General features: G+C 48.3%; 1 protein-coding gene across 1 annotated transcript in view; it reads left to right on the top strand.

Annotated features, from left to right (window-relative positions):
- The window catches only part of BANK1 (B cell scaffold protein with ankyrin repeats 1), a 562,852-nt gene that overhangs the window by 521,391 nt on the left and 27,437 nt on the right, over positions 1-14,024 (top strand). Inside the window, exon 12 of the mRNA XM_075609123.1 lies at positions 12,949-13,002. Within this exon, the coding sequence (XP_075465238.1) occupies positions 12,949-13,002 (54 nt within the window). The remainder of the gene's footprint in view (positions 1-12,948; positions 13,003-14,024) is intronic.

Raw genomic sequence — 14,024 nt, 5'->3', positions numbered from 1 at the left:
CTTTGTTTGTTCCAGCTAAGATGTGGAGACGTGTCACCTGTAGGGCGATCATATCCGGGTTGGGGTCGTCCACTCGGGGAAGGGGGGGGGGATGGTGGTAGGAGGAGGGAGAGGGGGAGGGCAGGCGGGGGGTCCTGCTGGGACAGTGTCCGCAGGACGCTACTAGAAGGAAAAAGAAAGAGACTAGGCTTCTGATTGGCCTAGAACAAGTGAAAACCGTGAGTCTACTAGTCAGCTGTTGGGCTTAAGGCCCTTGGGGGGTGGATCCAGGTCTTTCACCTCACAGGAAGGTCGGTGAGTCGTGGACCCTTAAGTAGCTTTGTTACTACACCTTGGGTTGCGAGTCAGGAGCGTTGGTTGACAGCAGTGGGAATGGGTTCAGGCTAGCTTCAGTTTAGTGGGAGGGGGATAGGGTGGGGGGGTGGGTAGGCAGGGAGGGGGGTAGGAGGGAGGGAAGGAGGGGAGAAGGGAAACCAAGGGGAAGAACTCTGGGGGAGGCAGTAAGTGTGTGTGCAGCGTGTATGTGTGGCCCGGTAACTGGGGCTTTGAGTTACGCTTTGGGTTTAGGGAGCACATTTTGATCTTGGTAATAAGCAGTTCAAACATTGTGCATAACATTTGGCTTGGAGGCCTTACAGCAGATATTGGGCTTTGTCAGAAGCTGGTTCTAGGAGCCAATACAGTTTTAATGCCGCCTTCTCACACTGTTGACTGCATTGCGGTTCAACTGGACAAATAGGTTTTCCCCCGCAATAGGTAGGGCGCTTTGCCTGCCAATATCCATTCTTCAATCAAAAAGAGGGGGGGGTGGGCTAGGGGAGGCAAGGGGGGAGCGGGTAACCGGGGAGAGGGGGGGGTACTTGGGGGAAAGGAGGGGAAGGGCAGGTAGGTGGGGGAGGGGCCTCGACAGTAGGGGGGAGGAGGGGGATGGGAGGGGGAGGATTGGGTGGAGGGCGGGTAGGGATGGGGGAGGGGAGGGGCGGAGGGGAGGGAGACGGGGATGGGGGATGAGAGGGGGGGGAAGGGGAGGGAGATGGGGGAGGGAGAGGGGGGAGAGGGAAGGGGGGGCAGAAAACGGGGGGCAGTGGGAGGGGGGAGAGGGAAGGGGGGAGGGAGTGGGAGGGGGGGAGAGGGAAAGGGGGGGAGTGGGATGGGGGAGAGGGAAAGGGGGGGAGTGGGAGGGATGGGGGAGAGGGAAGGGGGGGTGGGAGGGGTGGGGGAGAGGGAAGGGGGGGGGGCCTGCACATGTGAGTAAGGGGAGGATAAGAGGAGGGTCTCCTTCACAATTCACATTATATCGACATCGCCTTTGAACATCAGGGTTATATTTTAAAAATCACAATCAACTGTGTTGGGAACTTTCAACCGTGCCCATTAGGGGAAAAATATCCAAGTGCATTCACATTTGTAACTTATGCTTTAACCAGATTCAATAGTACAGGAGGCTTTTAGCATGTTCGCTAGCTGGAGCTCACTGTAATACCGTTGTTTGTGTATTTTAATTTCTATTCAGGGTAGGGTCTAGTGCCCCGACTGTACATCCTAATTGGCATGCATTATAACTCTATTTTGAGGTGTCTAACTATGATTTATGTTCACGGTTTTTGTTACTCATTGCGCTGAGAGGGTGGTATGCTTCTGTGTGAAGCTTCCCTTTAGCACAATTGTGATTCCTTATGTGGCCAGGGAGGTGGGATAGGGATAACGGGTGGACGGAGTTAGGATACAATGGGGTGGGGAGGGCTTGGGGCAGGTTACCTCTTTATTTGTACAGCCTTTCCATGATCTTGGCGGTTACCCGCCAGTACTTCTGGTTAACATGTACATTTGCTGATTTTCACATCTTTGCTAATTCCCCTCTGTGACAGGGTAAACAAAAGCCACCAGTTATATGCCTGGAAACCTATGTCTAGTCTGCAGTGCAGCACTGACTAGGTTAACTTCAGCTGGGAACCTCAGGATAGTTATTTGGATCCCAGCTGCCTAATCAAGGTGTGTTAAAACCCAGGCTGTAGACAGAGGGAGGCTGTTGATGAGAGAGGAGAAAGCTGCTAAAGTGATTCCTGAAAACAAGGTCTGAGTAGCAAAGTAGTGAAACAGTGAACTGTCTGTCCCCTGCATAGAAAAAGGGTATCTGCATATAAACTGTCTGCTAAAGAGAAACTGTTTTGTTCGGTTTGCTGAAGGAAAAGCCATTTTCGTTTGTTGCTGAAAAAGAGCTATTTTTGTTTTGTGTGCTGTATATTTTTCAAGGCAAAATAAAACAGCCTTGTCAAGAAACCCACGTGTGTAGTTGCATGTACCCTGCAACATATGGTGTCAGAAGTGGGATGGATTTTGAAAGGCCCCTGCAGTTAAAGGGCCATACATACACACAAGAATGAAAAAAATGGAAGAATTTTTTTAAGAGTTTTTGTGCGAGCAGACCAAACAGCAGGGAGAGTTAATGCAGGAGCAGGCCCGGCTGCAAGCAGAGAGAGATGAAAGACTTTTGCAGCAGCAAACCCAGCTCCTAACCCAGCAGCAGGCAGCACAGGAGGAGCGAATGGCCAAGCTGCTGACCCAATTCCAGGGGTCTGCCAGTCCAGAACTTGCAAGCAGACCCCCGATAATCCTGAGGAAAATGGCTCCGAACGAGGATCCAGAGGCTTTTTTACTGACTTTTGAAAGAGTCGCCGAAGCTCAGGGCTGGGCTACAGATCGCTGGGCAACTGCTTTGGCCCCGCTCCTCATAGGAGAAGCCCAGGCCTCATATCAGGGTCTCCCAGCAGATCAGGCAATGGACTACCACCAAGTAAAAGCTGCCATACTGGATCGCTTAGGTCTGACCCCAGAGACCTACCGGCAGCAGTTCCAGAACATGAAGTACACCGCTAAGATGAGACCCCGGGTCCTTGCTCAGCGATTATTGGACTTATGTACGTGCTGGATACAACCCGAGGAGTGCACTAAGGAGGCAATTCTTGAGCAGGTGGTTTTGGAACAATTTCTACAAATAATACCCCCTTCCGCACGCTCGTGGGTAAAACGCCACGCTGCTGAAACCCTAGCTTTGGCAGTCCGACTCGTGGAGAACTTCCTTGGGGCTGAGCAGCAGGCGAGTGTCCTGGACCCGGCTCCTCCGGCACTAGCGGACGCCCAAAGAGGGAGGTCGGATCAATGGGGAACCTACGGCCCGTCACGGAACCGCCTAGTCCAACGGAAGGAGCAGTCGTTCCAGCAAGGACGGAGTCCAAATGCTGGTCCCCGCAGAGACCCTCATCTCCTTCTGGATGTCGGCTCGTCGCAAAGTGAGAGGAACTTCCAAGGACGTCGCCCACAGGACCCACCAGATGCCTGGTCTCCAGTAACCGGTCCAGTGGAGCGCTATCCACAGCCCCCTCCTGCGAGGGAACCCTCCCCATGTTCCGCCTGCGGAGAACAAGGCCACCGGTATGTGGACTGTCCACTGATGGATTGTTCATTCAGAAGAACCGTCGCCTCGGCTTTTACTGGGGAAAATTACAAGCCCTGGCTACTTCCAGCCCTGATTGGGGGAAAACACGTCCAGGCCCTTATAGATTCGGGCTCTGGGAAAACTCTGGTCCTCCAGGAACTGTTACTGCCCATCGTGTGTTCTTTTGACTCCCCATGGAGCATAGAATGTATACACGGCGATGTAAAATGCTATCCGACGGCCAAAATCCGGCTACAGGTAAAAGGTCAGGAGGCTTACCTCGAAGTAGGAGTCACTCCTTGGCTCCCTGCCCCCATTGTGCTCGGTCGGGACTGGCCTTACTTTTCAAACCTAATTGTGACGATGGAGGGGATTTGGCCCGGGATTAAAGGGGTTACACCCCATTTGGCCACCCCTGACTGCACCAGGGAGACAAGGGGTTAACTGGGCTGAGGTCCAGAAATGTGATGTAACCCTTGTTATGACATGTAAATGTATGTTCCCCTGTTCCCCTGTTCCATTGTAATGTCTGGTTACTCAGTGTTTGCATCACACACACACTAGAATCCATCCGGGAGCACAAGGGTTAATAGTTCTTTAATGATTATAGCTCTTTGTGTAATTTTCCCGCCTTTTCAGGCACCATTTTGCAGGTCCCCATTGGCCGCCATTAGGGCTCAATGCATTTCAATAGGAGTTTGTGCTGTTTTAGTCCTGGTTCCTGTAGTGACCAGCAGGTGGCGTCAGAGAGGGAGAGCGGCGGTTTCCCATTGAAAGTCAATGGGCTCATTGACTTCAATGGAGTTGCCTCGAGGTAACCTTTCGAAGAACGAGTTGGCTGCCGTCCAGACCGCAAACCGCAAAGCGGATACAATGTCCTTCAAAAGAGCTAAACTCACTGGGTCAAGTTCAACGTTAATTGATGTGGGAATAAACAGTTCTGGGGGCCCTAGAAATAAAATTCTTTTTGCCCCTAGTTCCTAGGCTTCCCCCCACTCGACCATAACTGGGTCCCCGAATCCTGGACCCCCGATAAGGGTCGAACCAGATAGAGCGGGTCGCGCCATAGGCTTCAATGGCGGCGGCAGAAACAGCTCAGAAAAATGACTAAGTGTAAAATGTTGAAATGTGCAAGTCCATATCTCCGGTTCTGGAATGCCCAGAGGGATGGGATTTGGGTGACATGTAGCCAAGATTCCGGCTTTAATGCATGCCCATTTCCAGCCCCCTCAGACCAACCAGACAGAGTATGGACCCCCTTAAAGTTCGGGACTTTTCCCATAGACTTCAATGGAAGAAAAACCCCATTGACTTCAATGGCGGCGATTTACCATTGAAAGTCTATGGCGGAGCTGCCCGTTGTTTTCAATGGGGATTTAGTGAAAAGCTGAGATTTCTTTGTCAATGGAGATTTTTGTATTAAAATGATTTAATGTGCATTTGTGTAACTGCGGTTTCTTGGGTCGTAGCAAGTCGCTTTTTGGACCATATGGTGACCCAGTTCTGGCAAGGAGAACTGGAAAGTTTGGACCTGCTAGACCCAACGGAACCAGATATTTTAATACGTTTATGTTTTATGCTTTATATTGTATTTTAAGATATGGATAAGTTCTAGAGGAAATTCTTTTGGCCATAAGGTAGCAGATGGCCCTAGGAGACGCCCAACTGTCTAGGGCTTAAGTATTCTTCAAAGGATCTTGTCACCCTCCCTGTTTACCTAAGGGCGGAGGAGGCTCAAGCCAGATCAGTCTTTAAGTGTCCCACTTCACACCTTTCAACAAAGGTTTTCCTGCCAGAACTCCAAATGGATAGACTGGCTGGCATTCCTGATGTAAATGTGGGGCTTCAGAAATGAGACCCCCAGAGTTCTACTGCACATGTGCCAACTAGCAGGGGGGCATGGGTCAGAATGCTTTCCCACGTTAGTGAGTGGCTGGAGGTAATTGAAAACCAATCCCCTGTGCTTAAGGTTAAGAATAGAGGGACAAAGGATATATAAACTGCTGTTCCCTATATTCCTGTGCCTTCGTTTGCTGAATGATTTCCTGATTGCTGAGAGAAACGCTATGCACTGTCTTCCTGCCAGAGGTCTGTCATGTCTTTGGTGTCTTGATGACTATGAAGAGTGCTGCATGAACTGCCAGTCCAGATATGACTGCGTCATCATTTCCATGTTAAGTAAGTGTCTATATTTTGCCTGTTATTTGTACATATTTGCTGTGTTCACCTTTATCAAGGAATAAAATCACTTTATTATATCTTAAGTCTCGTCCCAGTTCAAACCCAGGTATATATATATTTATATATAGTTTTGGTGTCAATTACAGCCTGTCGCAAGCTCTCATGACACTAATGGCCCCAGTCCTTCACGAGGAGCCTCCTTCTAGGGCTCAGGAGAACCCTGGCAACCTGTTCCCCTTCTCGGCAGACCTTTTTCCCAGTAGACACCGGGTTCAAAAGACTCGGAAGCAAAGACGCTTGGACAAACAGGACTGGTTGCAGAAATCTGGGTCTCAAGGTGACCATTCTAGTAGTCAGAGGTCACAAGTCATGGCTGGGGATGGCCAAAGGGAGGGGGATATGGGCCCTGGAGATTTACCAGACCTGTATCTCCCTGACTTTCGCCAGAAGCAAAGGGAAGACCCAGTCCTTGCTAGGCAGTTTGACAAGGTGGTGAAAATTGATGAACAGATTTTAGATGCACAGGGGGTGATAGTATTCCCCCATTTTGAGCTATCAAATGATATACTATATAGGGTGAATAGGCAGACACAAACAGGGGAGGTCACCAGACAGATATTGGTTCCCAAGGCGTTTGTTAAATCTGTGTTCACTCTAGCCCATACTGTCCCTTGGGGTGGTCACCTGGGCAGGGATAAAACATTGGACCGTATTTCATCCCGATTCTATTGGCCAGGGATGCATAGTGATATTGCTAAGCTATGTGCAGCATGTCCGGAGTGCCAGCTAACTAGTCCAAAAGGACAAAAACCAGCCCCTTTGGTTCCTCTACCCTTGGTGTCAGTTCCCTTTGAGAGGATTGGGGTAGACTTGGTAGGACCTCTAGAACCTTCTGCGAAAGGACACAGGTTTATCCTTGTAATAGTTGATTATGCGACAAGATATCCTGAGGCGTTCCCCCTGAGAACAGCAACGGCGAAGCAAGTAGCCAACAAGTTGTTAGAACTGTTCTCACGGGTTGGACTTCCCCAGGTTATGTTGACAGACCAAGGTACAAATTTCATGGCTAAACTGATGCAGGATGTCTTAAAGTTACTAGAGGTCAAGTCTGTTCGGACATCGGTCTACCATCCACAGACTGACGGATTGGTGGGAAGATTTAACCGAACGCTAAAGGGGATGCTGAGAAATTTGTAGATTCAGAGAAGAGAGCCTGGGATGAACTTCTCCCTTTTCTGCTGTTTGCAGTGCGGGAAGTTCCCCAGGCCTCCATGGGATTCTCTCCATTTGAATTGCTCTATGGCCGCCAACCCAGGGGTATCCTAGACCTCCTAAAGGAGTCCTGGGAGGAACAGCAGTTCCCTACTAAGAATACCCTGCAATATGTACTAGACCTTAGGAAGCGCCTAGATGTGGTCGGCCATTTTGCCAGGGAGAATCTTAGATCAGCCCAGGACAGTCAGGAGAGACATTACAATCAGAATGTTCGCATGAGAGTGTTTCACCCAGGAGACCAGGTGATGTTAATTTTACCCAGTTGTGAGAGTAAACTCCTGGCCAAATGGCAGGGCCCATTCGAAGTACTGGTGATGTGGATTACGAGGTCGCTCAACCAGGGTCCAGGAAGGGTAAACAAATTTACCATGTGAACTTGCTGAAACCCTGGAAGATACAGCGGTCTCTATTCATCCACCCGGTGGAGGAGGAAATGGACTTGGGTCCTCAGCCTCCACGGGAGAACATCGTGAGTGACGATAAAATCCCAATGGGTAAACAGTTGTCCTCTGAACAAAAAGGGGACTTGTTAGCAATAATTACTCAATTCCAGGATGTTTTTTCTGACTTACCAGGATAAACTAACTTAATTTCCCATGCAATCGAGACAGCACCTGGGGTAAAAGTACGTTCCCGTCCTTATAGGTTGCCTGAAAGTCGTAGGGCTCTGGTAGAGAAGGAGGTACAAGAAATGTTACACTTAGGAGTGATTGAGGAATCATGCAGTGAGTGGTGTAGTCCACTAATTATGGTCCCTAAACCCGATGGGAAGGTAAGATTTTGTGTGGACCTCCGAAAGGCCAATGCGGTATCCAAGTTTGACGCATATCCGATGCCAAGGGTGGATGAATTAATTGACGCCCTTGGTAACGCGGAATATATATCCATGTTGGACTTGACAAAAGGATACTGGCAAATACCCTTAGAGGAAAAGTCCAAATGCAAAACAGCCTTTGCCACTCCCATGGGTTTATACCAGTTTGTGACAATGCCATTTGGACTGCATGGAGCCCCAGCCACATTTCAGAGACTCATGGATAAGATACTGAGGCCCCATAGGACTTATGCCGCAGCCTACCTAGATGACATTGTCATTTATAGTAAACACTGGTGGGCCCATCTAAATAGGCTGAAAGCGGTCCTCAAATCTCTAAGAGAGGCAGGACTCACAGCCAACTCTAAGAAATGTGCCTTGGCTAAAGCGGAAACCAAATACTTAGAGTATGCAGTGGGAGGTGGAAAAGTAAGGCCCCTAGCCGACAAGGTAGCTGTCCTGAAAGAAGTTCAGACCCCCAAAACAAAAACGCAGGTACGCTCTCTGCTGGGTTTAGCAGGGTACTACCGGCGGTTCATCCCCAACTATTCGGAAGTGGCAGCCCCTTTAACGGACCTCACAAAAAAGTGTGCCCCTACACAAGTGGTGTGGTCAAGGGATTGTCAGAGAGCCTTTGAGGACATAAAAAGGTGTCTATCAGAGGGTCCCATCCTTAGAAGCCCAGACTTCAACAGCCCTTTTATAGTGCAAACAGATGTATCAGAGATAGGGCTAGGGGCAGTGTTGTCACAACAGTTTGAGGGAGTTGAACATCCTATCCTTTTCCTGGGTAGAAAATTGTTCCCAAGGAAAAAAAACTACGCAGTGATTGAGAAAGAGTGCCTCGCAGTAAAGTGGGCAATCGAGGCTTTGAGGCATTACCTGGCAGGAGTCCATTTTACTTTGGTGATGGATCATGCTCCACTGAAGTGGTTAAATAGCATGAAGGATTCCAATACTAGATTGACTAGGTGGTATATGGCCCTCCAACCCTTCTCATTTGAGATTCAGCATAGACCGGGAAAAGAGAACGCAAATACTGACTTCTTTTCTAGAGAAGGGGTGGATGGTCGGGCTTCAGCCGTGCATAGCCCTAGCCACACACTAACAGGGGAGGAATGTGACAGGGTAAACAAAAGCCACCAGTTATATGCCTGGAAAACCTATGTCTAGTCTGCAGTTCAGCACTGACTAGGTTAACTTCAGCTGGGAACCTCAGGATAGTTAGTTGGATCCCAGCTGCCTAATCAAGGTGTGTTAAAACCCAGGCTGTAGACAGAGGGAGGCTGTTGATGAGAGAGGTGTAAGCTGCTAACGTGATTCCTGAAAACAAGGTCTGAGTAGCAAAGTAGTGAAACTGTGAACTGTCTGTCCCCTGCATAGAAAAAGGGTATCTGCATATATATATCTGCTAAAGAGTAACTGTTTTGTTCGGTTTGCTGAAGGAAAAGCCATTTTCGTTTGTTGCTGAAAAAGAGCTATTTTTGTTTTGTGTGCTGTATATTTTTCAAGGCAAAATAAAACAGCCTTGTCAAGAAACCACGTGTGTAGTTGCATGTACCCTGCAACACCCTCCTTCCATGTTCCATGTTGGTTATCACATTCCACATATCACTTTTACTGATTCACCAGGTTCCTCATCTCTCAATGCTATAGCATGGGTCTCACATCTATAGGGGGCATTTACCCCTGTCTTACATAGGGGATGAGCTAGCAGGGAGGGATGTGGGTGGAGGGAGGGCAGGAGGGGGGGGAACCCCGGGGTTGGGGGGGGAGAGGTAAGGGGAGGGAGGGGGGGTGTACAGGGTGCATTATACAACTTTCTGCCCAATTTTTCTCTTGCTATTAAGGAATCACCACAAACGTGCCTAAGTGGGGGGGAACAGGGGTGGGGGTTCGGACGGGCCGGGGGAGGGTGGCGTGATTGTCCCGTTCCTAGGGACTTTACGGTAAAAATAATATCCCTCCCCCCACCCCCCCAAAGTCCCCACAAACCCTCCGCTGCATCGGGACCGTCACTGCTTGGAAGGGGCTGGTCGCCCTGTGCATCGGAATCAGGGATCGGTAGCGTATCTTCTCCACATGGGCTGCCGCTGCGGGACAAGGCCAGGGTGTATGGTTCTTCCCCCGACCGGTGGAGTGTTCTGCTGCAGGATTTCTCCGGTCAGTCGATAGGTCTGGGGGTGTGTTGCGGCGGTCACCAGGGGCTGGAGGTAGATTCAGCTGGGCTTCAGGAACTACTCGATCAGGTCTCCGACTCCTAAACTGCCTCCTCGGAGCTTCTGCGGGGTGTCTGGGACCCTCCGGGGTGTTGCTGCAGTGGTCGGCCTTGGCGAACGGTGAAACTTCGGGGGATCTCGCGATGGCCCTCCTTCTTGCAAGAGGGAGCCTGGTGGGTGAGTCAGATGGCGAGCGTCCTCTGGGGTGGTAGAGTTGTGGTGGGGTTGCGGAGCTGTTTCAGGGATGGGGATTGAAGCTCAGCGATTCTTGAATCCCGGGACATCCAGGGGCAACCAGGTAAGTCAAATGTTTCTTTATTTCTTTATTTATTTATTTATGGGTACATTTTGCTGGAGGGCCGCGATCCTTTCGGAGGCTCGTGCAGGACTGCCTCTGTCTTCCTTCTGACCCCTAGCTGGGGGGGACTCCAGCCACGATAGAGGGGGGTCAGTCCCAGCGCCTGGGCAAACGGCAGCATATCCTCCGGGTGTCGCATTGTGAAGAACCGTCCCCTTTGTTGACAATCAACTTAAAGGGGAAGTCCCACCGGTATTTCACGTCTTTTTCACGTAGAAGAGAGGTGAGACGCTTCAGTTCTTGGCGCCGGAATACTGTTTGCCTTGAAAGGTCGCTGAACAGCTGGATGTTTTCTTCATGGAAGGTAAGGGACTCCATATCTCGGCTGGCAGATATGATCCTTTCTTTTGAGGAATAACTGTGCAGTCTTACAATTATGTCCCTTCTCCTTTTGGGGTCGTCTGATTTAGGCCCTAGGGCGCGGTGGGCCCCGTCAATTTCCAGGTCTTTCTCAGGGATGTCCCTGCATATCATTGCGAACAGTTCCAATATGTATGCTTTAATTTGAGAGGGGGCAATCGTTTCAGGGACATTTCTGACGCGTAGATTCTGCCGTCTGTCCCGGTTTTCCTGCTCTTCTTGGTTTTCTTTCAGTGCCACTATTTCCTCTTCTAGACGGATTATTTCCTCTTCTGCTGCTGTCTGTCTTGTTATGGTGCCCTCCACCTTTGCTTCGATCTCCGTCGTTCTCGCTGTTAGGGTAGAGATCTCTTTCCTAATGTCCCGCACTGCCTCCTTTAAATCGGCTTGTAATGACAGATGGAGTTTGGTGTGCATAGAGGCAAAGAGCTCCTCCATATACTCTCTTGTCACTGGCTCCCCTGCCTCCGGGTTCTCTCCTGGTTCATTTCGGGCACTCGCGGCGGCTGATGGGCCTCGTGCTCCGCCGCCATCTTGTTTTTCTGCCGGCTCCTCCATTCTCCTCTGCGGCGGTGAGTAATACCTTGTAACCCCTTGATTTGTGGGCTTCTTCCCTTTACTGGACATTCTGGGTGCTTTCTCCCTTGTCCTGAGTCAGAAATCGGGGGGGAAATCAGGTGGTGTAGGTAGCTTTAATTAAGATTATACAAGCGGGTCCACGGAGCTCCACGCTTACCCAACCATCCCTGGTGACGTCACCGGAAGCCCCCGTCCTTGACATCTTTAACAAAAGGTATTTAAGTTTGGGATTTCCAGTTAACTATTTGTGTCTACCTAAAAGTTTCATCAGCTTTAATAATCAAATACAAATTGTACATTACTTATGGTTACTCCTACAATACATGCCCATAACTTTAATTACATATAAATACTAGTCCTAAGTGTGAAAATTATTTGACTCGTATGAATAATATTTTTATTTAATTACCATTGCAGGCATGTATTGTAGGAATACATATAACTAATGTAATTACACGATCTAACTATTTCAGATTTTAAAATAGTTTTAAATATAGAATGATATTTAATTATTAATACATTCTCCATTCATTTAGGCTCTGACTATTGAAGGGGTGCATCAGAAATTGTGCTTTACAAATACGGAAATCTAGGTAGAAAAAAGGTTGAGAACCACTAGCCTAGCAGTATTTTTCTCTTTGACAGTGTAAAGTCTACCATCTCACCCTGTAACTCCCCGATGACAGGATGTTACCTTAGGCCACACTTATAGTGCTGACGAAGGCGACGCGACCGATGACGTCGCCATCAGCGAAAGTTATAAAAAGAAATTTAGCGACGGTCGCCAGTGACGTCACTAAAGGGGGCGGGCAGCGCAATTTGATTGGTTTAGAGACAATCACATGTGACGACTGTCCCTAAAAAATCAAATTTAGCCGTCTTCCAAATTTTTTGCAACGTCGCCGTCGCCAGGCACTATAAGCGCAGCCTTAGATTGCAATGAATCAAAACACTCAAAAGAAATCCAATGTCTATTACAATATGTTTATTATTAAAATAAAAAAAGGTAAGAAAATTTTAATATCTGCAGATTCTTAAAATATGAAGTCATTAACACTTCCAGTCTAGCCATTGGAAAAACAAGTAACAAGTAGCAAATGACATGCAAAATGGTCTCAGAGTCGCCGATGACCATTTTTTCCAACCCTGTTTTTCACTTTAAAGCTGCAGTTCAAGCAAAATCCTGCATGTGTGGTTTTTTTAATAAATCAGTTCTGTAGTTAGAAAAAATACTTTTAGCATTTTCTGTTTTAAAAAAAAAACAACTTTGAAAGACCAATTTTCTTGTATTCTATTTTAACAAGCATGCTTGTTCCTATAGCAAACATTTACATTCCCCATATCTAAAGATGTCGCCAAACTTCGCCGATCAATAGACGGAGAACGAATTGACTGGCAGATATGTAGTTCTTTAGGTAATTAGAGATTGCCCACATGAAACTATTGAAGTAAAAAAAAAAACAGGAGCTTGAACTGCAGCTTTAATGGAGGTGAACCACCAAATGTAAGAATTATTGTTGTTGTTGTTAAAGGAGACCGCATTGATGCCCATAGCACCTTTCATATTGCCTAATGGAATGTAACACTACCTTCAGGGTATCACGGGAGATTCAAAGAACCTATCTGAAAGTGTTCACCTGTATGTATAATTTGCCAATTATATACATGTAAGACTATAGACTGATCCATTGTTGTAGTTACAATAAGTGCATTTATTTTATTACAGTGTTCCAGCAAAAACAAGTGGAGGACAAAATATATGGCACTTTTCCTTCTCAAGGTAAGAATGATTTACGCATAAGGATATTCAAGTGAAAATTATCAGGTATTGCTGCTTTCCCAGCAAAAAAAACTAAATTCTTGCATGCAGCTTATTTGTGAAGGGTTGGGATTCACCTGCCTCCCCCCGGTTACCGTCGTCGCCCACCGGCTGGGTGAGTAGGGGGAAGGAGCAGTCCCCGGGAGGAACTGACACGGGGGAGGTGCAGAGGGTGTTTTAATGCAGGGCATCTTTTAATGCAGGGCATGGGGCGCGCCTCCCGGCTACCCGTTAGCCAGAATTAGCTAAAAGCAGATCCTCTATGATGGCCCCTTGATACTGTGATATACACGGATCACCATACTGTTAAACCACGAACCGTGCTCCCTGGAACAGCATACATTCTATCTTCATGTATCTGTACTGTGTAACCCTTTCCACTCATTTTAATTCTGTTTTTTTAACCATGTTTATGTCATGATAACTCTCAGCCCAAGACATACTTGAATATGAGAGGTAACTCTCAATGTATCACTCCTTGGTAAACACTTCATAAATAAAACAATCAACCCTTTCAAGGTGGCAGGCCCTAGGTCAAAGTGGCTAACAATACCAATTGGTTCACTTCACAAAATACTTCTGATTTTCTATCTACACCAGCAACCCATGCCACCGCAAATTCTCCCACTGCAGACTCCCATGGGCCAGACCCAGCTGCTGACGGCCATGAGATCGCCTCTAATGCCGGCAGTGTGTGGGAGAGCGTCATTCGCGCGTGCGTCCCCACTCCGCCCCTGCATGTCTTGTAGGCCAGGGAGCGCAACCAACAGTGCAACATTAAACCCAAAACCCAATCCCTCTTCTGCAGTGGCCTGTTGCATGCCTCACATGCAGATTGGTGGCCACGTGGTTAAGGCCCTCTCTCCCTTCTGCCAGATACCCTGTTCTATGTCCTTATAACTCCGAGCCCAGGGAAACAGAAAGGATAGGTAACTTAAAGTATCCCTCCCAGTTAAACATTTCATAAATACATCCCTTTCATG

Source organism: Ascaphus truei, chromosome 1 (genome assembly GCF_040206685.1).
Source record: "Ascaphus truei isolate aAscTru1 chromosome 1, aAscTru1.hap1, whole genome shotgun sequence".
NCBI lineage: Eukaryota > Metazoa > Chordata > Amphibia > Anura > Ascaphidae > Ascaphus > Ascaphus truei.
The sequence above is the reverse complement of the archived record's forward strand: the minus strand, read 5'-3'. Positions and strand labels throughout refer to the sequence as shown.